This window comes from Mesoplodon bidens (genome assembly GCF_964165515.1).
Source record: "Mesoplodon bidens genome assembly, chromosome: 5".
Taxonomy (NCBI): domain Eukaryota; kingdom Metazoa; phylum Chordata; class Mammalia; order Artiodactyla; family Ziphiidae; genus Mesoplodon; species Mesoplodon bidens.
In genome coordinates this window covers 60,740,752-60,767,842 of record NC_138161.1, presented here as the reverse complement: position 1 = coordinate 60,767,842, position 27,091 = coordinate 60,740,752, and the positions used below count along the sequence as shown (strand labels likewise).

The window sequence follows — 27,091 nt, the reverse complement described above, 5'->3', positions numbered from 1 at the left end:
AAAGGATTTTATTGGGATAATTGAGGAAGCCAAAGCGGGTTTGAGAATTGAGCAGTGATAATGATCAACGTTAATTTCTTGAATTTGATGGTCATGTTGTGGTTATGTAGGAGAATGTCTTTGTTAGAAATACATGCTATATTTTCTTTAAACACATATTAGGTTCATTTCCATCTGCCATCTTTTTGGGGGATGAAAAACTCCCTAGCTGAAATATGTTTGCTAATAAATATAACCTGAGATTTTTCTTTGAAATTAAACTTAAAAATGTTAAAAAAAAAAAAAGAAAGAAATACATGATAAACTATCTGGGATCATGTCTGGAGTGATAAGTCTTCAGAGTGACAACTTATTCTCAAATAGTTCAGAGGGGAAAAGTTCTTTGTACTGTACCTGGCAGTGTTCTGTAGGGATGAGATTGTTTAAAAAGAAAAATGAAACTGCATGTGAAAGAAACTTTACAAGATTAAAAAGTATCATCATAATGATTCAATCTCATGATCGTGTTTCTATCCTGCTCTCCTTCCTCTTTTCTCTTTCATTTCCTTCCTTCCTTCCTCCTTTCCTTCCTTTCTTCCTTCTTCTTCTCCTTCATTCCTTTCCATACTTTCCTTTTTTCCTTCCTTCCTTCCTTTTTCTTTCTCAACATTATGCTTCTAATGTCACATACAGAGCCCATATCAATTTTCCAGGTGGGTAGAAAAAGATTCTTCATACCAAGAAATGATGGATATTGTAGGTGGATAATAAAAATGATGGCAGTTAAAGAAAATTACCATTCTAAAAAAGATTGTAGTGATTATGTGTTTACTTGTATGCTACCAAATCTCTGTTTCCTCTGGTTTTTATTAGTTGCTATTGTGCAGGTATTACTGACCAAACAACGATCATGGAATTATAGGGTATTTAGAAATAATAAGGATATTTGCTAAGGCTTACCCTACCTACCTCTTATAATGAAGAAATGAAAAATATGGGAGAAAGTTCTCTGTAAACTATAAACTACAAAAAATTTTAGCAGTCATTTAAAGTTAGTCACCAATATGTATTTAAGTATACAGAAATCTAGTATTAAATACTATTAAATATTCCTAACTCCAAGAAGAATTGCTTACATTCCCAACATTGATGATCAGTATGAGGCAGATTTTCTCCACATTATGTTACAAGGCAAAGGTAGAAAAGTTTTTCACCTTTTCACCCTCTGTAAAGATCTGGATAGCATTTGGGATGAGTCGAGCGGTCTTCTCCTTGGTCATAAAGGTTATGTTCTTTAAAGCAATAGAAATCTAAACACACAAAAAGGATAAAAAATTGCAAAATGAATTTCTCAGAAACATACACAACACAAAATACCAAGTATTACATCAATCTAGTCCAGAATATTCAGGTGAAAAACCTAAAGGAGTTAATAAGCACATGCCCGCATTCTCTGAGATAAACACAGTGAACAGATATTCTTCCCTTCAGTAATTTCCTCCATCAGCTCCTATACCTAATATTAGGATAAGGTGTGAAAAGACACATGGGTATTTATGTTCCACATTAATACACACACAGACACACAAATATACACAAAAAATTCAGAGTCTGTCACATAAGACATGCTTTTGGCAGCCAAAAGGAGGTATGTTCAAGTTTTTTTCAACCTGAAATCTCTCTTCTCAACTACATTAAATATGTACAAATGGAGCTCAATGTATTAAGAAAAATATATTACACACTTATACTACACATAAATATATTTAGATGTATACAAGCATAGATAAATACATGTAACTTACTTTGAAATCTAAAGTACATTGTTTTCAGAAGGACTGTATACATTTCTATCTATGCAACTATTTGTATCAGCAAATCAAATGAAAATAAATCTTACTGTAGTTTCCCATCTGAAGATGTTGCTATAGAAACATAGCCAGTTTTCTGAAAGGTATAGTCGTCCCTGAAGCAAAATGTCCCTCTGAAGAGCACAAGCATAATCTACATTTAAAAATAATAATAAGGAACAGCTTAGTAACAAAAAAATGTGGTAACTTCATAAATCTTATATTACTTGAACACATGGAAAGTCATCACTTTGTTCATTAGTTCATTCATTCATTCATTCACTTATTCCTATACTTTGGGCACCATACACCAGATATTTTGCTAGTCACTAGGGTTACCAGAAATGGACCTTGCCCTCATGGAACACTGTCTAGAGGGGAAGGCATACAATAAACAAATAGAAAAATAAGTATAATGACCAAAGTGTGGAGAAAGCTGAGAGCATATAGCAAGGGGTATACAGGTATGGGGGAGTGGGCAGGGAGAGTATACATGGAAAAGTTCTCCAGAAAAAGTAATCCATAAACTGAGATCTGACGATCAACAAAGGGTCAGCAGGAACATGAGAGAACAGCATGTGCAAAGGCCCTGTGGTAGATAGAAACAACATCTTTGAGCGACTATACAAAGATCTCTTTCTAGAGAAGCTGGAGAAGCTAGCTCATGTAAGGTCTCACCAGCCATGGCATAGCATGGATTTTATGAAAAGCCATCGATGAGTGGGAGGACATGATCAGATGTATGTTATTAAAGACCACTTTATTCACACTGTGAGTATGGATTCAGATAAATCAGTTGGAAATTCGGGGGGAATTGATGGTGGCTCAGACCAAAAGATGACAGTACTAGAGAAAGAAGTAGTTAGATTCAGAGATATTTAAGGGGTAGTACTGATGGGGAGTTGGTAATTAATTAGATGTTGGGTGAGGGTGAGGTAGGGAGCAAGGATGACTCTAAAAATTGTATACATTTTAAGTTTAGTTTCAAGTTTGATCCTCTCTACCTCAGCACTATAATCCAGCAAAATCAAGAGTACTCTGGTAAATGCCACTGTCTACAAGCAAGTTAATACCATGCCTCTAAGATTAAGACCTGTCTCCGTGACTAAAGTAAAAAGCATTGCTAAATTATTAATAATATAAGATATAAAGAGCTGCTGTGAAGAGATTTAGTTTAATTGATAAATTTTAAAGCTATATAGTGATTAGCAATTTTAGGAAAAAGTTATTGAGGTTATGAACCTTAAAATATTTAAATTTGCTTGTGTTAAATTTCTAAGCAAATACTAAAAATAGAGCAAAGGAATGCAGTCTTTCACAGTGCTTCCTTCAGCAAAACAAAACTGAGATGCCATCAAACCAAAAAAAAGAAAAAAATCCTAGTAAATAAGCAGATTAAGTTACTCTTTTACTAGCATGCACCTCTAAAACAGGGACGGGGCTAAAGGTCACCTTGAAGTATCCTGAAATTTTTATCTAAAGCGCTGAAACACTTTATTAATTCCATGCTTCTCAAATATCAGATCAGAAATACCTGGTAGATATATTAAAACACAGATTGCTAGGCCCCTCCCTGAGTTTCTGATTAAATACATCTGGGCTGGGGGGAGAGTTGGCACGTCTAGCAAGGTCCCAGGTGATGCCAACTTTGCTAGTCTGTGGACCACACTTTGAGAACCGCTGCACTATTTTACATTAACTCTATTCAAAGCTATGCTAACATTTTAACTGAAGACTAATTGATATAGATTGACAGATTTTTTCCAGTGGTTTTTAAAAACAGTCTCCCTAAAACAGGTGTTTTACTGTAGTAAACTTATACCTCATAAAAATTGATTTTTTGTAAGATAGTTTCATAGCAATATGTCCTAGGCAAGAAATGAAAAAAAATTTTTTTTTCATTTATTTTTTTTGGCTGTTTTGGGTCTTCATTGCTGCACATGGGCATTCTCTAGCTTCAGTGAGCGGAAGCTACTCTTTGTTGCAGTGTGAGGGCTTCTCACTGCAGTGGCTTCTCTTGTTTCGGAGCACGGGCTCTAGGCGTATGGGCTTCAGTAGTTGTGGAGCTCACGCGGGCTTAGTTGCTCCACGGCATGTGGGACCTTCCCAGACCAGGGATCGAAACCGTGCCCCTTGCATTGGCAGGCAGATTCTTAACCACTGCGCCACCAGGGAAGCCCAGGACTAGTTATCATTTATCTTTAGAACATGTAATGGTTGTACCTGCCTGCCTATATAAAAGGGGGAGATTTCTTTCTGCCTTCACAATGTCTTTTGCAGATTGCCTGTGATGCACATCACATTCTAGTTTAATGTTTATTCAATAATAAAACCAAGTGTTTTCTTTCTCTTTTACTTTTGTGGAGAGGTTTTCTGGGGTGGTAGGATATTTTGTTTTTAATTATATTTTCCCAACACAACATTTCCCAGCATGAAAATCTGCCTTGTTCACTCATTTAATCAGAGAAGTTAAAAAATGTTTTGAGCAATGACATCACTGAAAAAAGCATTCTCCCAAGGTGAATACATTCAAATCAACAAACATATTTAGCAGTATACATATTGTTATTTTAGTACAAAACTAGTACACAGAACTTCCGGTCTAAGTTGACACGTGTCTACTTCCCCCCTTGCTCCAAAATTCCTTTGAAATGACAGGGAAGATGTATGAAAGAGATTAAATTCGTAACAATGCTGAGGGGTGGGTATAAAAACTAGAAGTTTTGATAAATTTTAGAAGACAAAAAGTGGATAAAAATGTGTAAACCACAGCATGGAGAAAGCCTCAGCTCAAAAAATATACGGGAAGGCTGCAGCAGAGATAACAGCCACTCTTCCCTATGCCACCCCAGAGAGACTTCACACTTAGAATCAGCAGGTACAAAGAGGGATAGCAAGAACAGGGACAGATATCGAATAACTGCCTGGTGAACTCCCTATGGTAGAGGTCAGCCACAGTCACCCACAGCTTCCAACACAGCGGAGTTGCTATAGCTTTGCAGCATCATCATTTGGTGTTGTCAGTTGTTTTGTTTTTGTTTTTTAATCTAATTTAATTTTTTAATATTTTTTATTCATTTATTTTTGGCTGCGTCAGGTCTTAGTTGCAGCATGTGGGATCTTTTGTTGAGGCACGCAGGCTCTTCCTTGTGGTGCTCGGCTTATCTCTAGTTGTGGCATGCAGGTTTTTCTCTCCCTAGTTGTGGCGCATGGGCTACAGGGCACTTGGGCTCTCTCGTTGAGGTGCGTGGGCTCAGTAGTTGTGGTATGTGGGCTTAGTTGCCCCGAGGCATGCAGGATCTTAGTTCCCTGACCAGAGATCAAACCCACGTCCCCTGCATTGGAAGGTAGATTCTTCACCACTGGACCACCAGGGAAGTCCCTGTATTTAATTTTAGTAAGACTATTAGCTATGTTGTTTATTTAATTGTGCTTTTAATTTGTATTTCCCAATGACAAATGATAGTGTGCAACTTTTTTTTTTTTTGCGGTACACGGGCCTCTCACCGTTGTGGCCTCTCCTGTTGCAGAGCACAGGCTCCAGGCGCGCAGGCTCAGCGGCCATGGCTCACGGGCCCAGCCACTCCGCGGCATGTGGGATCTTCCTGGACCGGGGCACAAACCCGTGTCCCCTGCATCGGCAGGTGGACTCTCAACCACTGTGCCACCAGGGAAGCCCGTGTGCAATTTTTAATATGCTTATTTGCTATCCATATATCTCCTTTGGTAAAGCATCTGCCTATTTTTTAATTGGGATGTTTGTGTTCTTACTGTTAACTTTTAAGAATAGTTTCTATTCTGGATAGAAGTGTTTCTTTAAAAAGAAAAAAATCAGATATCTGATTAACAACTGTTTTCTCCCTGTGTCTTATATTTTCACTCTCTAAAAAGTATCTTTTGCAGAGCAAAAAAAGCACAATTTATCAATTCTTTTCTTGTATGAATCATGCTATTGGTATTACATCTAAAAATTCACTATCAAATCCAAGTTCATAGAGATTTCCTCTAGAAAAACCCAGATGTTTTCTTCTAGAAGTTCTACAGTTTTACATTTTACATTTAGTTCTATGATCCATTTTGAGGTAATTTCCATAAAAAGTGTAAGGCAGGCATCAAAGTTCGCTTTTCTGCATATGGACGTCTAATTGTTCCAGCACCATTTGTTGAAAAGACTAACTTTTCTCCATTGAATTGCCTTTGCACCTTTGTCAAAAATCAGTTCACAATATTTGTACGAATTTATATCTGGGCTTTTTTCTGTTCCATTTATCTAAATGTCTATCTTTTGGCAAATCTCAGACTTTCCTGATTACTGTAGTTTCAAAATAAGTCTTGAAATTGAGTAATGTGTGTCTTCCAGCTTTGTTCTTCTTTTTCAGAATTATTTTGGCTATTCTAATTCCTTTGTTTTTCTGTATAAATTTTAGAATCAGTGTGTCATTTTGCTCATCTATGAAAAAGCTTGCCGGGATTTTTCATTGAGATCTTAACAATATTAAGTCTTTCAATCTATAAACATTTATTTAGACTTCTTTTGTCAATGTGTTACAGTTGTCAGCATATAGAGCCTGCATATGTGTTAGATTTATACCTAAGTGCTTCATATTGGGAAGTTCTGATGTAAATGGTATTTTTAAAATTTCAATTCCAATTGTTCTTTGCTAGTACATATAAATATGACCCTTTCTTTTACCTTCAAATGACCTTCAATCCTGAGACCTTACTAAATTCACTCATTAAATCTAGAAGACTTTGTAGATTATCTGAGATTTTCTACATGAATAATCATGTCTATTGGCAATAAAGTTAGTTTTTTTCCTGTTCTTCTAATGTATATGCCTTTTATTTCCTTTTCAAGTCTATTATACTTACTCATTATACTTACAACTTCTAGTACAATGCTGAGTAGGAGTAGTGAGAGAGGACATCTTTGCCTAGTTTCTAATTTTAAGTGGAAGGCATTCACTCTCTCATCACTAAGTATGATGTTAGCTGTAGGTTTTTCATAGCTACTTCTAAGGAGATTGAAGTTCTATCCCTAACTTGCTGAGAGATTTCTTATGAATGAATGTTGAATTTTGTCAAACACTTTTTCTGCATCTATTGAGATGATCACATGGTTTTCCATATTTGGTCTGTTAAGATGATAAATTTCATTGATTTTTTTAAGTGTTTAACCAGCCTTGCATTCCTGGAATGAACCTCACTTGGTCATAATCTATAATCCCTTTTATAAATGCTGAATTTCATTCGTTAATATTTTGTTTCAACTTTTTATTTCTATGTTCATGCCAGATATTGGTCTTTTCTTGGAATGTTTCTGTCTGGTTTTGGTATTTTGGTAATACTAGTCTCATAAAATGAGTTGGGAAGTGATCCTTCTTATTTTCTGGAATGGATGATACTATTTCTTCTATAAATGGTTGATAGAATTCACCAGTGACACTATCTAGACCAAGTTTTCTTTTTATGGAAGGTTCTTAACTACAAATTCAATTTCTTTACTAGCTATAGGACTATTCCAGCTATACGTTTCTTCTTGTGTGATGTTCAGGAGTTTGTATTTTTCAAAGAGTTAGTCTATTTTATCTAAATTACTGCATTATGGGCATAGAGTTGTTCATAGTATTTCCTTATTATCCTTTTACTATCCATGGGATCAGTAGTGATGGCCTCTTTTCCATTCCTGATATTGGTAATATGTGTCATCCATCATTTTTCTTGGTCAACCAGGCTCTCAGTCTCTCAATTTTATTCATCTTTTCAGAGAACCAGCTTTTGCTTCATTGGTTTTCTCTATTTTTAATTTCATTAATTTATGCTCTGGTCTTTATCATTTCTTTCCCTTTGTTTGCTTTAGGTTTAGTTTCCTCTTCTATTATAGATTTATTAGGTGTAAGCTTAGGTTACTGATTTTACTTCCTTTTTGTTTTTTAATATATTCATTTAACACTATACATTTCCTCTATATACTTACTTTAGATCAATCCCACAAACTGTTATTTTCATTTAGTTCAACTGTATTTCACACTGTTAAATTATTCTGATTCTTACAACTCGTTGCACCCTGAAACACTGTGATACTCCTTTCTTCTGGATCTTCACACATTATTTGACCTTTCCTTCTGAATTTTTTTACTGGATTTTCTTCTTCTACTGCTGCCATGATTCTTTTGTTAGTGTTCTTTTAACTCTATATGTTGTCCATGGTTGAGCTCATCTATTCTCCTGATTTTAAGTGACATTGATATTCATTTACTCACTCATTCCTCTATCCATCAACCATCCATTCAATCATTGAGCACCCATTATTATAAGTCGAGTACTGACCTTGGTATCAGGGTTACAATAGCAAATAATATAGATAATGGTTATGTAAATATATGATAGAGAAAAGTGCAAGGCACTTAAGGGAACACAGAGTGGAGGCATCTATCCAGAGGTGATATTTAAAGTAACAGCACTGATCACCAACCATAGTGTTGGATCAGAGTTCTACAGGGACCTTTCTATGTCAGATATAAAACCTTTCATTGCTGGATCATGGGAAGGCCCTGGGAATCCTAGAAGAGAAGCCAGGAGAGCTAAGGTATGAGGAGTCAGTTGGGGGGCTAAAGGCAGTGGCTATTTACCAGTCAATGTTTCAGTATTTCAACTACTACTACTGTTACTCTGGTGAGCAGTAGCTGAATACGAGAGCTGTACCAATCCAGTCAAATTTACAGTAAAGGCACTGCTAAATGAGAAATATACAAATAAAATATATATGTAAATATATATTTAAAAATATATAGACAAAAGATAGCCAGGTACAGAGGAGGGAAAACAGTTCTAGGCAAACTGAAGTAAAAAGGCCTGAAAACAAAAGGAAATGACATGTCCAAAGAAGGTTGCCTTCAGAAGGCTAGAGACTGAAGGGACCTTGATGAAGGATGAGGAATGAGAGGATATTTAACATATATGAAAGGCCACGTAAGTCAGGCAGTCAAGCTTTATTCTAAGGTCATTGGAATACTATCCATGAAGGGTTTTAATCTGATCAGATTTGCATCTTAGAAAAACCACTACAGCTACAGTATTGAATAGATTGAAGGCACGTAAGAATAGGGGAGAGACAAGTTAGAAGATTACTGTGGTGTACACTAAATCTTTATTTCCAGATAATATTTATACTATATATATATATATATATACACATATGTGTGTGTGTGTATATATATATATATATATATATATATATTTTAGTTGTCTTGGCAACTCAACCTCAACGTGCCCAAAATTAAAATACTTGCCTTCCTCCAACATGTTATGTCTTCCTTTGTACCACTTCTGTACCTTGTTAAAACTGTTCATATCACCCTGAATCATAGTGATTTGTTTATATGTGTTTGCTCTCCCACCGCACCCCAAGTTCTTCAGAAACAGTATGGTGTGTGGCACATACTGAGTACTAATAAATATTTATTGAACTAGCCTATAAAGTATGATATTGTGGATTTGAAATGACAATGAGTTGTTTTTTAAAATAAAAGTTTAAATTAAATTTAAGGTTCTCTGTTTCAGAAGACAGTGATCCAATATGTGGTTAAATCGAAGAACTTAAAGCGATTTGTACAGAATGATACCAATTAGATATTTTAATTTGTATAGATATGTGTGTCACTGACATTATTTCCAGATAGTACAATTATAGGTGGTTTTAGATTTCTACTTTGTAAATGCCTGTATTTTCCAAATTTTATACAATGAACAAGTTTATTATAGCAGTAAGTGAGGAAAACCACAAAAAATGTAAATTTTTAAAAGCAAATATACATACTGAAAGATATCTACAAAATATTAAGCAAAATTACATATAGGTGATAGGATCACCAATGATTTTCAATTTTTTCTTTATACATTTCTGTATGGCTTTAATGCTTTATAGTGAGTATATATCACTGTATTATCAGATTAATTTCTTTCAAGAAAGCAGTGATGAGTATAAAATATTTTATAAAGGTTTCCATGAAAAGTATTTCATTTCAAGTGACAAAACTGGCAAGACACATTTGCAACAACAGGTGAAAAATATCTAATTTCTTTTAACATCTAACAAGCTATTACAAGAAAAAGACAAATAACTGCTAGAAAAATGGGCAAAGTTTATGAAAAGAAAGGTTCACAGAAAAATACAAATGATTTATAGATGTTCAACCTCCCTCATAATTAAAGAAATGCATATTTAAATACAATTTCTATATACCAAATTTTGCTAAAGCAAAGTTCCTGAGGTGTGGCACAGCAGATACTTACATACACTGTTGATGAGAATGAATATTGGTGTAGCCTTTTTGGAGGATAACTTGGCAACAGTATAAACCTTTTAAATGCTCATTACCTTTTAGTCACAATTCCACTTCAAGGAATTTAACCTACAATACATGTGGCACATACGTGCCAAAACAAATGAACATGAAGGTTCAATGTAGCATTAGTGGTAATAGCAAAAGACAGGAAGCAATCAAAATGTCCATGAGTAGGGGATTTATTAAACAAATTATGGTACAAAATTCATTCAATTGACTGCTAGGCAGCCATTAAAGGAATGCAGTGGATCCATAAGTAGTGCTAATAGAGCTCTAAACAAGACTGAAAACAGTAAGCACAGTGTGCTCCCATTTAAGTTCTCTTAGGAATATATTCCTCTTGATATACATACAGAAAATTTCTGGATATATACATAAGAAATTGCTAAAAGTGGTTATCACCCAGGAAGAAGGTCAGAGTGGCCTTGGGTGAAATGATCTTTCACTTTTTTACCATACACTCTATTATCGTGAGACTATATTACATTCCAATCTTTAAAAAAATTGTTTTGATTCATTTCTTTGATATTTAAAGAACTAAACTGAACTCTCTAGAAATTCAGTTACATTGAATTGAATATTAACCAACATCACCAGAAATCTGAGAAATTCCTATGAATAAATGGTTTAAATGAAATATGTACTAAAACTAAAGCCAACTTCAGTATTTTGATGGTAAAGAATCTATATTATACTTATAGCAAAAATAAAGCACTTTTTAAGTACTATGACTAAATTTTTCCTCTTAAGGCCTATTTAAAAAAAAAATCTACCTGAAAGGCTATATGAATAATGATAAAGCCCTAAAAGTTTTTATAAAATTGCTCTATAATCTGTTAAGGAGCACTTTTTTCTGAGGAACAGTAATATATACTGAACATCAAATTTAAATTTTCCCTACAAAACCATATGAAACAAGCACCAGAAGAAACTGACAAATCATTTCTTCTTAAGTCTATTTTTTAGCGAGTATAACTGACCCTTGAATAACATGGGTTTGAACTGTGTGGGTGGACTTATATGCAGATTTTTTTTTTTTCGGTAAGCGGGCCTCTCACTGTTGTGGCCTCTCCCGTTGCGGAGCACAGGCTCCGGACGCGCAGGCTCAGCAGCCATGGCTCACGGGCCCAGCCACTCCGCGGCATGTGGGACCTTCCCGGACCGGGGCACGAACCCGTGTCCCTTGCATCGGCAGGCGGACTCTCAACCACTGTGCCACCAGGGAAGCCCAGATTTTTTTTAATAGTAAATACTACAGTACTACAAGATCTGTGGTTGGTTGAATCTATGGATGCAGAATCACAGACACAAAGGGACAGCAGATATGAAGGGTTGACTATAAGTTATACGTGGATTTTTGACTCTGCAGAGTCAGCGCTCCTAACTCCTTCAATGTTCAAGGGTCAATTGTACTTAATACTGCAGAAATCACTCCTCCCTGAATTACAACTTAGTTTTACATTGTCTAATTACAGATGATAAGATGCTGCTTATCTCAAAAAATAGTTTCTATGTAGCATAAAGGCTTAAATTTTCTACAAATATTGTCACTCATCAGCTCTACTTTGATGAGGTAGTAAAAGGGTTTTAATTGTAACTTCCTGGTTTTTTACCTGCTATCAGCTTCTCTGTATCAGGTAGATGTGTGAATTGTCTTTTATACTCCTCATTCCTGTCTTTATAGGCAGAACTTGAAATCTGCAACAATAAAAAAATTAATTTTCTGTTTAATTATGATCATCATTAAATGAACTGAATTGTAGTATCTTAGAAAATAAAATTAAAATGGACTTTAAAATCATACACTTTTTATGCAATATTTTTGTTTGTCTTTATATGAAAAACCACATAAACATTTCAAAAACACCAAAAGGAAGCAAAGGATGCTTCCAGGATGATGGAGTGAGGACTTTGGCAAATCCTCCCTGCAAAGTCAAATATATAGCTGGGGAAAAAAAAAAAAAAACAACTGTCAAAAACAATCATCTCAAATGATTGGAAATTGACTAAAGGCATACAATAAATGGAGAAATATTTTCTCAGGAAAATCTACTGAACCTGGGTATGAGCATCAGAAGTCTGTGGCACTCTTTCCTGGGCCTGCTCGCATTACTCTTCCTCCCCCACAAGTTAAGTCAGTATAGTACTTCTACAAAGGTGGAACAGGCCGTGAAAACTAGCAGCGATGCTGACAGAGCAGGACTCAGCTGATTCAGAGTGGAAAGCAGAAAACCTATCCCAGAAGTGAAAGGAAAAATTCTGAAGCTATCCAAGTGCGTGGAGGTTGAAGTCCCAGTTAGAACAACAAACAAGCAGACTGTCTGATCAGTAGGGGGTGTAACAGAGAGATCTTAGAAGAGAGACAGTCACGGATGAACTTGAAAAACTCTCCATGTACTCCTAAATAAACAGGGACTACATGCATGTGTAACAGAGATTGGAAAAATCCCAAACTATCCACACATTCCAGGATGGAGATACAAGAAGTCTCAGTGGAACATTTAAAGTGGGACAAACTTGAAAATGATCTGAATTTCGATGCACTACACAATATATACACAGATCTGTCAGCAGAAGGGAAAAGCCTTATGGGTTCTCTGTCTTTGAGCACAATTTCTCACCAATGATTGGCTGATATAAGGGGTGACACCAGAAACCAGCCATAAAAATAAAACAACAACAATAATAATAAACTGAGCAAAGACATTTGCTTCCACATACCACAGGACAAACAATTTCACAGATTTACTCTAGGCAAGTTACTAAACAGAAATTAGCAATGACAAGCTTTAGGGGTAGAAAGGATGCAATCAGAATCCACAGCTGCTACAATATGTTATCTATATTGTCCAATTTTCTTTTTTTTAATTAATTTTATTTATTTATTTATTTATTTATTTATTACTGTGTTGCGTCTTCGTTGCTGCGCGGGCTTTCTCTAGTTGTGGGGAGCAGGGGCTACTCTTCGTTGCAGTGTGCAGGCTTCTCATTGCAGTGGCTTCTCTTGGTGTGGAGCATGGGCTCTAGGCGTGTGGGCTTCAGTAGTTGTGGCTTGCAGGCTCTAGAGCGCAGGCTCAGTAGTTGTGGCACACGGGCTTAGCTGCTCCGCGGCATGTGGGATCTTCCCAGACCGGGGGTTGAACCGTGTCCCCTGCATCGGCAGGCAATTCTTAACCATTGCAACATAGGGAAGTCCCTATGTTGTCCAATTTTCAAAAAACTTATGAAACATGAAAAGAAATAGGAAAATGTGACTCATAATAAGAAAAGAGAAAAGCTGGCAACAGAGTCTTTCATGGTTCCCAGATACTGCATCTAGCAAAGACATCAAAGCAGTTATTTAAAATATTTTCAAAGAACTAATGAGAAGAAAAAGAGGGAGAGGACTCAAATCAATAAAATTAGAAATGAAAAAGGAGAAGTTAAAATGGACACCGCAGAAATACAAAGCATTCTAAGAGACTACTACAAGCAACTCTATGCCAATAAAATGGACAACCTGGAAGAAATGGACAAATTCTTAGAAAGGTATAACCTTCCAAGACTGAACCAGAAAGAAATAGAAAATATGAACAGACCAATCACAAGTAATGAAATTGAAACTGTGATTAAAAATCGTCCAACAAACAAAAGTCCAGGACCAGATGGCTTCACAGGTGAATTCTATCAAACATTTAGAGAAGAGCTAACACACATCCTTCTCAAACTCTTCCAAAAAACTGCAGAGGAAGGAACACTCCCTAACTCATTCTACGAGGCCACCATCACCCTGAAAGCAAAACCAAACAAAGATACTACAAAAAAAGAAAATTATAGACCAATATCACTGATGAATATAGACGCAAAAATCCTCAACAAAATACTAGCAAACAGAATCCAAGAACACATTAAAATGATCATACACCATGATAAAGTGAGGTTTATCCCAGGGATGCAAGGATTCTTCAATATACGTGAATCAATCAATGTGATACACCATATTAACAAACTGAAGAATAAAAACCATATGATCATCTCAGTAGATGCAGAAAAAGCTTTTGACAAAATTCAATACCCATTTATGATAAAAACTCTTCAGAAAGTGGGCATAGAGGGAAACTACCTCAACATAATAAAGGCCATATACGACAAACCCACAGCAAACATCATTCTCAATGGTGAAAAACTGAAAGCATTTCCCCTAAGATCAGGAACAAGACAAGGATGTCCACTCTCGCCACTATTATTCAACATAGTTTTGGAAGTCCTAGCCACGGCAATCAGAGTGGTTAAGACTCGGCACTCTGCCTGCCAGGGCCCTGGGTTCCATCCCTGGTCGGGGAACAAAGATCCCACAAGCTGCGCAGTGTGTCAAATATATATATATATTTGTGTGTGTGTGTGTGTGTGTGTGTGTGAAGTATATATAAATATATATATATATATATTAAAGTATCTGTCCTTGAAGGTCCCAATTTCTTCTTTCTCTAAAATCATTTTCAAAATATAACAATCTTCTCATTCTAAGTAATTCCAACACTTTTGTTGCATATTTATACATGTCAATACAGTAAAATTCAATAAACTAGCATCTTGCAGTCCAAAAATCCTAATGGCTGGCACCAGCTAGTCAAAAATGATCTGGAGAGTCTCAATGATTAGTATCTATGGCACACTCCATAAACTCATAAGCAGGTTTTTAAAGCAGTTTTGATAGCAGACTGGAATAAGAGAAAGTGTAAAAATTACGAGTAAATTAACTTGGTACATTAGTCATAAAAGACTAGATTGTACTGTAGTAATCAGCAACCCCCAAATCTCAGTGCTTACAAGAACAATGGTTTATTTCCCATTTAAACACAAATGAACAATGTGGGTTGGCAAAAGGCTTAGCTCCACACTGTCCTAACAGAGGGACATATGCTAATAAAGGCTCCACCATCCAGGGACAGGAACATGGCAAAGAGTGTACTAACTCTAACGGCTTCCCCCTGGAAATGACACACATCATTTTGTTCACATTTCATTGACAAAAAAATAGTCACATGGCTACACTTAATTCAGGTACATGGAGAAACAAATATCTATCATGGGCCCAGAAGGAAATGAAACAAAAATCCTGATGAACAGAATGAATGATTATTTAAGATTACTGAATGGGCTAAATCAAGAATTACTGTACTACTAGAGAGGCAATGAATCTCTTCAGAGAGCCCATTTCTACCCATTCAATGCAGAAGAAAATAGTCATTTAGAGTTCCATGCCAACAAGGCACTCAACTTTTAAAATGGAAATATAATTCACATACCATAAAATTCACCCTTTTACAATATACAATTCAGTGTGTTTTGGTATAGTCACAAAGCTGTGCCACTATCACCATTATCTAATTCCAAAAACTTTTATCATTCCCAAAAGAAACCCTATACCAATTAGCAGTCATTCCCCACTTGCCCCTCCACCCAGCCCCTATCAACCACTAATTTACTTTCTGTCTCTATAGATTTGCTTATTCTGGGAATTTCATATAAACGGAACCATGCAATATTGTGGTCTTTGTGTCTGTCTTCTATCACTTAGCATAATGTATTCAAGGTTCATCCATATTGTATCATGAAACATTACAACATTTCAGTTTATGGATATTATTCCACTTTATGAATATATTATACCACATTTTATCTATGTATTCATCAGTTGATGGACATTAGTGTTGTTTCCATTTTTTGGCTATTATGAATACTGCCACTATGAACATGGATGTATAAATTTTTGTGTGAATATGTTTCAGTTCTCTTGGGTATATACCCAAGAGTCGAATTGCTGGCTTACATGGTAACTCTCTGTTTAACATTTTGAGGAACTGCCAAACTATTTTCCAAATTGGCTGCACCATTTTACATTCCCACAAGCAATGCATGAGGGTTCCTATTTCTCCACATACTCGCCAACACCTAATGTCTGTCTTTTTCATTACAGTCATCCTAGAGGGTGTGAAGCAGTATCCGATTGTAGTTTTGATTTATGTTTAGATAATGATGATTGATGTTGAACATCTTTTCCTGTGCGTATTCACCATTTGCATATATTTGGAGAAATGTCTATTCACATTTTAATTGGGTTGTGTTTTTATTATTCAGCTATGAGTTCTTTATACATTCCAGTATAAGTCCCTTATCAGATATTTGACCTGCAAATATATTCTCAAATTCTGTGAGTTGTCTTTTCATTTTCTTAATGGACTCCTTGAATCACAAGTTTATAACTTTGATGAAGTCTAACTTATCTATTTTTTTTTTGCCCCTTGAGCTTTGTATCATATCTAAGAAATTATTGCCTAATCCAAAGGTCATGAAGATTTACATCTATGTTTTCTTCTAAAAGTTTTACAATTTTAATTCTTACATTTAGGTCTATGATCCATTCTGAATTAATTTTGTATTCGGTATGAAATAGGGGGTCCAAATTCATTCCTTTGTATGTGGATATCTAATTGTCCCAGAGCAATCTGTTGAAAAGACTATTTCCCTCAATGAATTGTTTTGGCACCCTTGTCAAAAGTCAACAGACCATAAATGTGAGAGTTTATTTCTAGACTCTATTCTATTCTATTAATCTATGTGTCTAGCCTTATATCAGGGCCACATTGTCTTGATTACTGTAGCTTTGTAGTAAGTTTTGAAATTAGGATGTTTATATTTTCCAACTTCACTCTTTTTCAAGATTGTCTTGGATATTCTTGGCCCTTGCATTTCCATATGAACTTCGATTCAGCTTGTAAATTTCCACACCCCCCCAAAAAAAAATCAGTTGGGATCTTGATAGGGATGGCACTGAATTTGTAGATCAATATTTAGGGAGTACTGCCATCTCAACAATGTTAAATCTTCCAACCCATGAACAAAAAAATATCCTTTCATTTATTTATAGAATTTAAAATTTCTTTCATGAGACTTCATAGTTTCAATGTTCCTGTCTTACACTTCTTTTGTTAAATTTTTCCTAAGTATTTTATTCTTTTGATGCTATTGTAAATGGAATTCTTTTTTAAATTTCATTTTCAAGTCATTCACTGCAATGTATAGATTTTCAGTTAATTTTAGTTTTAGAATCAGGGTAACACTAGCCTCAGTGAATGATTTAGGAAGTGTTTCTTTTTTTTTTTTTTTTTAAGGGAAGGGATTTTGAAGGATTTGTGTTAATTCTCCTTTAGACAATGTGGTATAATCTGCCAGTGAAGCCATCTGGTACTGAACTTTACTCTGTGAAGTTTTCTTGCTTTGGTTTGGTTTGGTTTGGTTTTCTTAGTAATTCAATCTCTTTCCTTGTTATAGGTCTTTTGAGACTTTCTATTTCTTCTTGAGTGAGTTTCAGTAGTTAGTGTTTTTCTAGGAATCTGTCTAGTTCATCTATGTTCTCTCAGGTATTATTTCAAATGTATAAGGTTAGCAAAACTTTAAAGACTGATAATATCAAGTGTATTGGAACAAAAACCGAGATAGACTATATGTTCAGCCACATCTCACATTAAGAGAAGTGAAACCATACAGAGTGTGTTTTCTGACCATAATGAAATCAATCTAGAAATCAGTAACAGGAAGATAGCACAAAAATCCCCAAACACTTGGACACTAAACAACACACATCTAAATAATCCATGGGCCAAAGAGGAAGTCTCAGGGGAAATAAAAAATATACTGAACTGAATGAAAATAAAAATACAATATATCAACATTTGTGGGACACAACTGAAGCTGAGAAACAAATTTATAGCAGTAAATGCACACATTAGGAAAGGGGAAAAGTCTAATAATCTCAGTGTCCAACTCAAAAACTTAGAAGAGGGAGAGCAAAATAAACCCAACATGAGCAAAAAAAAAAAAAAAAGGTATATAATAAAGGTAAGAGAAATCAATGAAACAGAAAAACAAAAACAACAGAGTACCGATGAAAAAAGAGATGATTCTTTTAAAATAATCAATGAAACTGGCAAACCTCTAGCAAGACTGACAAAGGAAAAAAAACCTTGAGCAAGAAGATATGAATTACCAATATGAGGAATAAAACAAGGTATATAGCACTACAGACTCCAAAGATATCAAAAGGAAATAAGGCAATACTATAAACAGCTCTACACATATAAATATGACAACTTAGATGAATAGACACAAACTATCACAACTCACTCAATATGAAATAATTTGAATAGATTTACAACCATTAATGAATTGAATTTATAATTTAAAATCTCCCAAGGAAGAACTCTTCAGGCCCAGAGGGCTTCCATGGAGAATTTTATAAAACTTAAAAAAATTAACTCTAAGTCTATACAGCCTCTTCTAAAAAACAGAAGCAGAGGGAGCACTTCCCTACTCATTATATTAAGGTAGTACTACCCTGATACCAAAACAAGATAAAGACAGTACAAAAAAAAAGAAAATTACAGAACAATATCCCTCATAAATATAGATGCAAAATCCCCAACAATGTACTAGCAACTGCAATAAAGCAATATATGAAAATTATACAACATGACCAACTGGAGTTTATTCCAGGAATCCAAGGCAGGTTCAACATTCACAAATCGACCAATGTAATCCACCATACTAACATGTTGAAAAAGAAAAATCACGTTACCAAATCATTTGAAACAGAAATAAAATTTTACAAAAGTCAATGTCCATTTGTGATTTTATTAATTAATTAGTTTGTTTGTTTGTTTATGGCTGCGTTGGGTCTTTGTTGCTGCACGCGGGCTTTCTCTAGTTGCAGCAAGCAGGGGCTATTCTCTGTTGTGGTGCGTGGGCTTTTCACTGCAGTGGCTTCTCTGTTGCGGAGCACAGCCTCTAGGTGCGTGGGCTTCAGTAGTTGTGGGTCGCGGGCATAGCTGCTCCGTGGCAGGTGGGATCTTCCTGGACCAGGGCTTGAACCCATGTTCCCTGTATTGGCAGGCAGATTCTTAACCACTGAGCCACCAGGGAAGTCCCATTTGTGATTTTAAAAACTCAGAAAAATAGGAATACAGGAAACGTACTCAACTTGATAAAGAACACCTACAAAATACCTATAGTTAACAAAATACTTCGATAGTGAAAGACTTAATGCTTTCTCCCTAAGATCAAGAAAAAGCCAAGGATGTCCATTCTTACCACTCTTATTCAACATAGCGTTGCAAGTTCTATTCAGCACAATAAGGTAAGAAAAGGAAAAAAAAAACATACAGATCAATAAGGGAGAAGTAAAACCATCTTTGTTTATATATGACATGATTGTCTAAACAGAAATCCCAATATGAACACAATATGAAAAGATGTGTATGCTGAAAACTAGAAAACACTGATGAAAGAAATCAAGAGATCTAAATACACAAGAGAGACATACCACGTCCCTGGATTGAAAGACTCAATGTAGTAAAAATGTCAATCTTCCCCGAAGATATATAGGTTTTACACAATTTCTATCAAAATCCCAGCAAGATCGTTTGCAGATATAGACAAGATCACAGGCATACCTCAAAGATCACTGCAATGAAGTAAATATTGCAATAAAGTAAGCCATTCAAATTTTTTGGTTTCCCATTGCATGCAGAAGTTACGTTAACACTATACTGTAGTCTATTAAATGCACCATAGCATTATGTCTAAAAAAGAACAATGTAAATACCTTAACTAAAAAATACTTTATTGCTAAGAAATGCTAACCATCATCCGAGCCTTCAGCAAGTCATAATCTTTTTTCTGGTGGAGATCTTTGCCTCAGTGTTGACAGCTGCTGACTGAACAAGGTGGTGGTTGCTGAAGTTGGGGTGACTATGGAAATTTCTTAAAATAATACTACAGTGAAGTCTGTCCCATCGACTGACTCATCCTTTCATGAATGATTACTCTGTAGCATGCAAATACGGTTCGATAGTATTTTACTTACAGTAGATGTTCTTTCAAAACTGTAGTCAATTCTCTCAAACCCTGCTGCTGCTTTATTAACTAAGTTTATGTCATACTCTAGATCCTTTCATTGTCATTTCAACAATCTTCACAGCATCTTCACTACGAGTAGATTCCATCTCATGAAAACATTTTCTTTGCTCATCTATAAAAAGCAACTCTTCAACCGTTAGAGGTTCATCCTGAGATTGCAGCAATTCAGTCATCTCTTCAGGCTCCACTTCTAATTCTAGTTCTCTTGTTATTTCCACCACATATGCAGTTACTTCCTCCACTAAAGTACTGAACCCCTCAAAGTCATCCATGAGAGCTGAAATCAACGTCTTCCAAACTCCTGTTAATGTTGATATTTTGACCTCTCCCCAAGAATCACAAACGTTCTTAATGGCATCTAGGATGGTGAATCCTTTCCAGAAGATTTTCAATTTACTTTGCCCAGACCCATCAGAGGAATCACCTCCTATGTCAGCTATAGTTTTATGAAATGTATTTCTTAAATAATAAGAATTGAAAGTCGAAGCTACTCCTTGACCCATGGGCTACATCATGAATACTGTGTTAGCAGGCATGAAAACAACATTAATCTCCTTCTATATCTCCATCAGAGCTCCTGGGTGACCAGATGCATTGTCAGTGAGCGGTAATATTTTGAAGAAATCTTTTTTTTCAGCAGCAGGTCTCGACAGTGGGCTTAAAATAGTCAGTAAACAATATGGTAAGATGTGCTGTCATCCGGGCCTTGCTGTGCACAGAGTAGATTTGGAATAATTCTTAAGGGCCCTAGGATTTTCAGAATGGTAAATGAGCACTGGCCTCAACTTAAGTCACCAGCAGCATTGGACCCTAACAAGAGTCAGCCTGTTCTCTGAAGCTTGGAAGCCAAGCACTGACTTCTCCTCCCCAGCTATAAATGTCCTAGATGGCATCTTCTTCCAATATTAGGCTCTTTTGTTTACATTGAAAATCTATTGCTTAGTGTAGCCACCTTTGTTAATTATCTTAGCGAGATATTTTGGATAATTTTACTGCAGTTTCACCTTGGACTTTGATGTTATGGAGATGGCTTCCTTCCTTAAACCTCATGAAACAGCATCTGCCACCTTCAAACTTTTCTTCTGCAGCTTCCTTACCTCTCTCAGTCTTTGCAGAACTGAAGAGAGTTAGGACCTTGTCGGGATTAGGCTTTGGCTTAAGCGATTGTCGTGGCTGGTTTGATCTTCTATGCAGACCACTAAAACTTTCTCCGTATCAGCAATAAGGATATTTTGTTTTCTTATCATTCCTGTTCACTGAAGTAGCACTTTTAGTTTCCTTCAAGAACTTTTCCTTTGCATTCGAAACATGGCTAACTGACGCAAAAGGCCTAGCTTTCAGCCTATCTCGGCTTTCGACATGCTTTCCTCACTAAGCTTAATCACTTCTAGCTTTTTTTCTTTTTTTTTTTAGAAAGAAATGAAATCCTTTAGTTTATTTATTTATTTTTGCTGTGTTGGGTCTTCGTTTCTGTGCCAGGGCTTTCTCTAGTTGTGACAAGCGGGGGTCACTCTTCATCGCGGTGCGCGGGCCTCTCACTATCGCGGCCTCTCTTGTTGCGGAGCACAGGCTCCAGACGCGCAGGCTCAGTAGTTGTGGCTCACGGGCCTAGCTGCTCCGCGGCATGTGGGATCCTTCCAGACCAGGGCTCGAACCCGTGTCCCCTGCATTAGCAGGCAGACTCTCAACCACTGCGCCACCAGGGAAGCCCCAGTTCTAGCTTTTGATTTAAAGTGAGAGATGTATGACTCTTCCTTTCACTTGAACACTTGCAGGGTTATTAAACGGCCTAATCTCAATATTATTGTGTCTCAGGGAATAGTGAGGTCCACAGAGAGGAAGAGAGACAGGGGAACGGCAGGTCAGTGGAGCAGTCAGAACATAAAAAACATTTACTGGGGCTTCCCTGGTGGCACAGTGGTTGAGAGTCCGCCTGCCGATGCGGGGGACGCGGGTTCGTGCCCCGGTCCGGGAGGATCCCGCATGCCGCGGAGCGGCTGGGCCCGTGAGCCATGGCCGCTGGGCCTGCGCGTCCGGAGCCTGTGCTCCGCGACGGGAGAGGCCCGCGTACCGCAAAAAAAAAAAAAAAAAAAAAAATTTACTGATCAAGGTAATGTTTTATGTTCTGACATAAAACATCCCCAAACAATTACAATACTAACATCAAAGATCATTGATCACAGATCACCATAACAAATATAACAATAAAAAAAAGTTTGAAGGGCTTCCCTGGTGGTGCAGTGGTTGAGAGTCCGCCTGCCGATGCAGGGGACACGGGTTCGTGCCCCGGTCTGGGAAGATCCCACATGCCGCGGAGCAGCTGGGCCCGTGAGCCATGACCGCCAAGCCTGCGCGTCTGGAGCCTGTGCTCCACAACGGGAGAGGCCACAACAGTAAGAGGCCCGCATACCGCAAAAAAAAAAAAAAAAGTTACATAACTGTATTATTCCTTTTATATAATATTCTTGAAATGAAACAATTATCAAAATGGAAAATGTTTTCCACTAACCTGGAAAATAGGTTAGTGGTTGCCAAGGGTTAAGTAGGGGCAAGGGGCAGAAATAAAGTGGCTGTGTCTATAAAAGGGTTGTGCCTATAAAAAGGATTCTTGTTGTGAAAGAAATGTTCCATATCTTGACCTTATCAATATCAATATGCTAGCCGTGATGTTTTACTACAGTTTTGCAGGATGTTACCATTAGGCAAAACTGTTTAAAGGGTACAGAGTATCTCTATTATCCTTACAAGTACATGTGAATGTAAAATTATCTCAAACTACAGGTGAAAAAAAAAGAGTTAAAGAAGGAAAGGTTGGTTGGGATAGAATAAAGGTGTTAATTCTATGTAAGAGGGGAAAATGTTTAAAGTGCTTTTAATGCTGATTCAGATGTCAATACCCCATACCCTTATTTGTACTGCCTACCATTAGGCCATTTTACTACTTAGTAACATCTTGACCAGAGAAACAGTGCAATTAAAATAACAATGATTGAGCCAAGTGTGACTAGGGTAATAGAAGCTCACTCTCTCTGGTAGATCGACAGGAAGTTTTAGGGGGACTAACATGCTATTTATTGAATCTCCTTCTGCTCACTCATACAGTATTAAATCCAAGTCCCAAAACTTCATAGGAGATGAACAACAGTTAGTCCCAGTTTCCCCCACCACCGCAAGCCCAAGTTGAGACAGATAAGCTTCCTTGTCTTCAACCTGCCCTTTCACAGAGGGTAAAACTCTTCAAGAGTCATAGCTTTGTAAATAGTTCTCAGTTCCAATTTCTACAAATCCAAGGCATCATCCCCTATCCCGGGGTGGCCATTAAATCTTTGGTTACTAAGACTAATAAACTCCTCAGGGCTGCCTCAGCATTAATTCTCATGCTTACAACTCTGGCAATCAGTTCCCTCTTCTCCTTTAGCCCTTAGTTATTTCCCTTGCTATCTTGAGAGCCCAGAAAAGCATTTTATTAAAAAGATATCTGTAACATTTCACCCAGAATTTCTAGGTACTTGGTAGCAAAAGAGCTTTTAAGTTAGACAGTCCTCTCTCCATATTGCTAGAAATGTTAGTTCCTACCCCTTTATAATTAAATCTAAAAGTGTTAAAAAGAGATCTAGGTTTTTCAAACAATATCTATCTATAATTGAATTTTTTATAACTGAAATTTTTAATTGCATAAAATATGTTTTTTAAGCCAACAGAAATTGGAAAATGAGTTTACTCTTTTTATCAGTTTCCAAAGTGAAATTACAAAATATCATTTTTAGCTTGAAAAAAATCCAAGGTATGTTGTGGAGGACAGCATATTACAGGAAGCCTCTTAGTTGCCAAAGTTTGTTACAAACATACTAATTAATCCTCGTGGGCTTTAAAAAAAAAATTACAGTGCAACGTTAATTAATCGTCATGATGTACCTATAAATCTGGTTTGTGGCAAGTTTTATCCCCCAGTTATAAGTGGAAAAGTTTACCTGTGAATAACAATAATATGATCATGCAATACGTCAATGACAAAGCACACAATCAAGACTTCTGATTTCTTGTACAATTAGAAAAACTAGATTATGATCTAGAAAACTTCAAACATAATATTTTTATTAAAACATAGGTATACTACTTATTATCTGTACATATGTAGATAATATTTAAAAATCTAGACTTGTTTTGCTCTTAAAATGTTTTAGAGCAAAAAAAGAAACAACAGATTTTCTAATCTCTTTTAAAATTCTCCTACTCCACCTTTTCTTTTTCCTATTTCCCTTACTAAATCAAAGAACTGAGGGATCTGATATCACATATCTTCTTTACTCTATTTATATTTTTCAAGATTTCCAAATACACAATTATTTAAAGAAAAACACATCAAGGATCTCTTAACAAATTTAGTTTTAATTTTACCTACACAATTCAGAAAACTTTATAAACCCTTCCACTTTTAAAATGCAAATATCAACTAATCAGCTATTAAGGAATAAGTATATACAAGTGACAAATATTTTTAAGTGGGAACTTTATTAAGTACCTTACCCAAAGCACTAATGCTTCTATTTTAAAAATCCAGTATTGCAGCAACATGGATGGACCTAGAGATTTTCATACTTAGTGAAGTAAGTCAGACACAGAAAAACAAATATCGTATGCTTATATGTGAAATCTAAAAACAAAGGGTACAAATGAACTTATTTACAAAACAGAAGTAGAGTCACGGATGTAGAAAACAAACTTATGGTTACCAGGGAATAAGGGGTGGGGAGGGATAAATTGGGAGATTGGCATTGACCTGTACACACTACTATACATAAAATAGATAACTAATAAGAACCTGCTGTATAGCACAAGGAACTCTATTCAATACTCAGTAATGGCCTATATGGAAAAGAATCTAAAAAAAACAAAAAGAGTGGGTATATGTATATATATATAACTGATTCACTTTCCTGTATGCCTGAAACAACACAACATTGTAAATCACCTATACTCCAATAAAAATTTTTAAAAATCCAGTAAAGGATGTCATCTTCTAAACATACATAACAGAAAATCTCAAAGGCTTTTTTCTACTCCCAATAGTTGCTAGCTCTACATCACTAAGAGAAGTTAACACTAAATAAATGAATCTGCTGCAGATCTCTGTATGCTCTTCCTCTGGGACCTAATCCACAGGGACTATACCATTACTTTAGTCAGGAAAAAAAAAAAAGTTTTTGATTTTGGGTTTTTTTCTTCTGCTGTGTATTTTTGCTAACCGATAAAGGGCAAAGCATAAATAGTTATTTGCTATTAACTTCATTTTAAATTTCATTTCTTCATTTCACATCATTTTTATTGTTACATTAGGATTTAAAAATTAATGATAAAACTCATCTCCCACATACTAGGATTAAATATTTTCATTTTAAAATTAAAAAGTAAAACAAATGTAACAAGATTCCTATGTTTATATCATAAGATGGAAATAGAAAATCTGTAGCTTTTGATCTCAGTATCAGTTGCTACGGTGATTTAATCATATTCATTTAAATTAAAGTCCTACTGTCAGAAAGACACTAGCTAGTCTATTAAGTAGCACAAGATTAAAGGGATAGGGTCTAAAAGAAATTGACTTCGGGGGGCGGAAAACCTTAATAAACTTTGGTTCACTTTCTTGTATCCTCTTGTTAAGTTTTCACAATTTTTTTTATTTGCGGGAAAGCATCAAAATAATTTTCCAATAGTACAAATATTATGTCCTCTTATCTAGAACTTTTCAACCGTTTTACAACTGGGACAATGTTAAGGGAAGGTGTTCCCCATGTAACATACTCTCTCATGACTGACACAAAGCTTTCAGGACTGTAAATTATGAGCACTTGCTAGCCATAAACCTCTTTTGTCTTGATTCAAGACACACTGGTGCTTCAATAGTATGGCCCAATCTCGAATTTTACAAGTGAGCCACCTGAGGCCAAACAGGTCAAACAACATACTCAAGAGCACTACACAGTGATATCACCAGGGGCAGAGCACGCACTGTATTCCAGATGTTTTGTTCCTGATCTCCAATTTGTTCAGTTATATCATGCTGGCCTCTAAATTCATTACAGTCAGATCAATAGAGTTCGCCGGGCCAGAATATATGAGATAGTCCACAAGAGTGAAGTTTTCAGATCCCTGGGGCTTAACACTTTAAATACCAAAAGTTTACAAAGTGCTCAATCTTTTTTGGTAGAAACTTTCCCAAAGTGAAAAGGCACAAAACTAAGTTCATTGGGTGTTCCAGTGAAACGGCTCTGACACTCTACTAATTCTTTGCTTAACTACCCAGTCATGGGCCTCATGAATATTTTCCTGTTATGCTATTGGTCTTCGTTCTGTTACTTTTGGATCTCTCGGTGAACTCTGCCATCTTAATGTATTCATTCAATTCCTACTTTATTGCCGGGAGAGCATGAAAATGGCAACATGGTGTAGAGTGGTAGAAGCATATGGATTTTAAATGGCAGAGGGAAAAAAATGCATTATTTATTTTCCAGACTTCTTAACCATTCTTACCAGCTACAGTACTGTATTAGAGTCAGTGATCTGCATAGACCTTTGGCCTCCACATTGACAGGTTCTGCTATCATTTTTTTTTTTTGAGCTTCTGCTATCACTTCTTGCTACTGTCCACGTGTCATCACCAAATAATTCCCATCTCCAATAATCTATTCAATTACACAATGGGAACCTACTTATTTAGACTTATAAAAAACATGTCGGGCTTCCCTGGTGGCGCAGTGGTTGAGAGTCCGCCTGCCGGTGCAGGGGACACGGGTTCGCGCCCCGGTCCGGGAAGATCCCACATGCCGCGGAGCAGCTGGACCCGTGAGCCATGGCCGCTGAGCCTGCGCGTCCGGAGCCTGTGCTCCACAACGGGAGAGGCCACAACAATGAGAGGCCCGCGTACTGCAAAAAAAAAAAAAAAAAAAAAAAAAATGT

The 27,091-nt window shown here is 36.3% G+C and overlaps 1 protein-coding gene across 1 annotated transcript in view; it reads right to left on the bottom strand.

Moving 5' to 3' along the window:
* GRAMD1C (GRAM domain containing 1C) overlaps window positions 1-27,091 on the bottom strand; it is a gene marked incomplete at its 5' end in the record, with an annotated part of 93,566 nt that overhangs the window by 58,885 nt on the left and 7,590 nt on the right. The window contains 3 exons of the mRNA XM_081235778.1: window positions 1,194-1,289; window positions 1,880-1,983; window positions 11,791-11,875. Coding sequence (XP_081091904.1) covers window positions 1,194-1,289; window positions 1,880-1,983; window positions 11,791-11,875 — 285 coding nt within the window. The remainder of the gene's footprint in view (window positions 1-1,193; window positions 1,290-1,879; window positions 1,984-11,790; window positions 11,876-27,091) is intronic.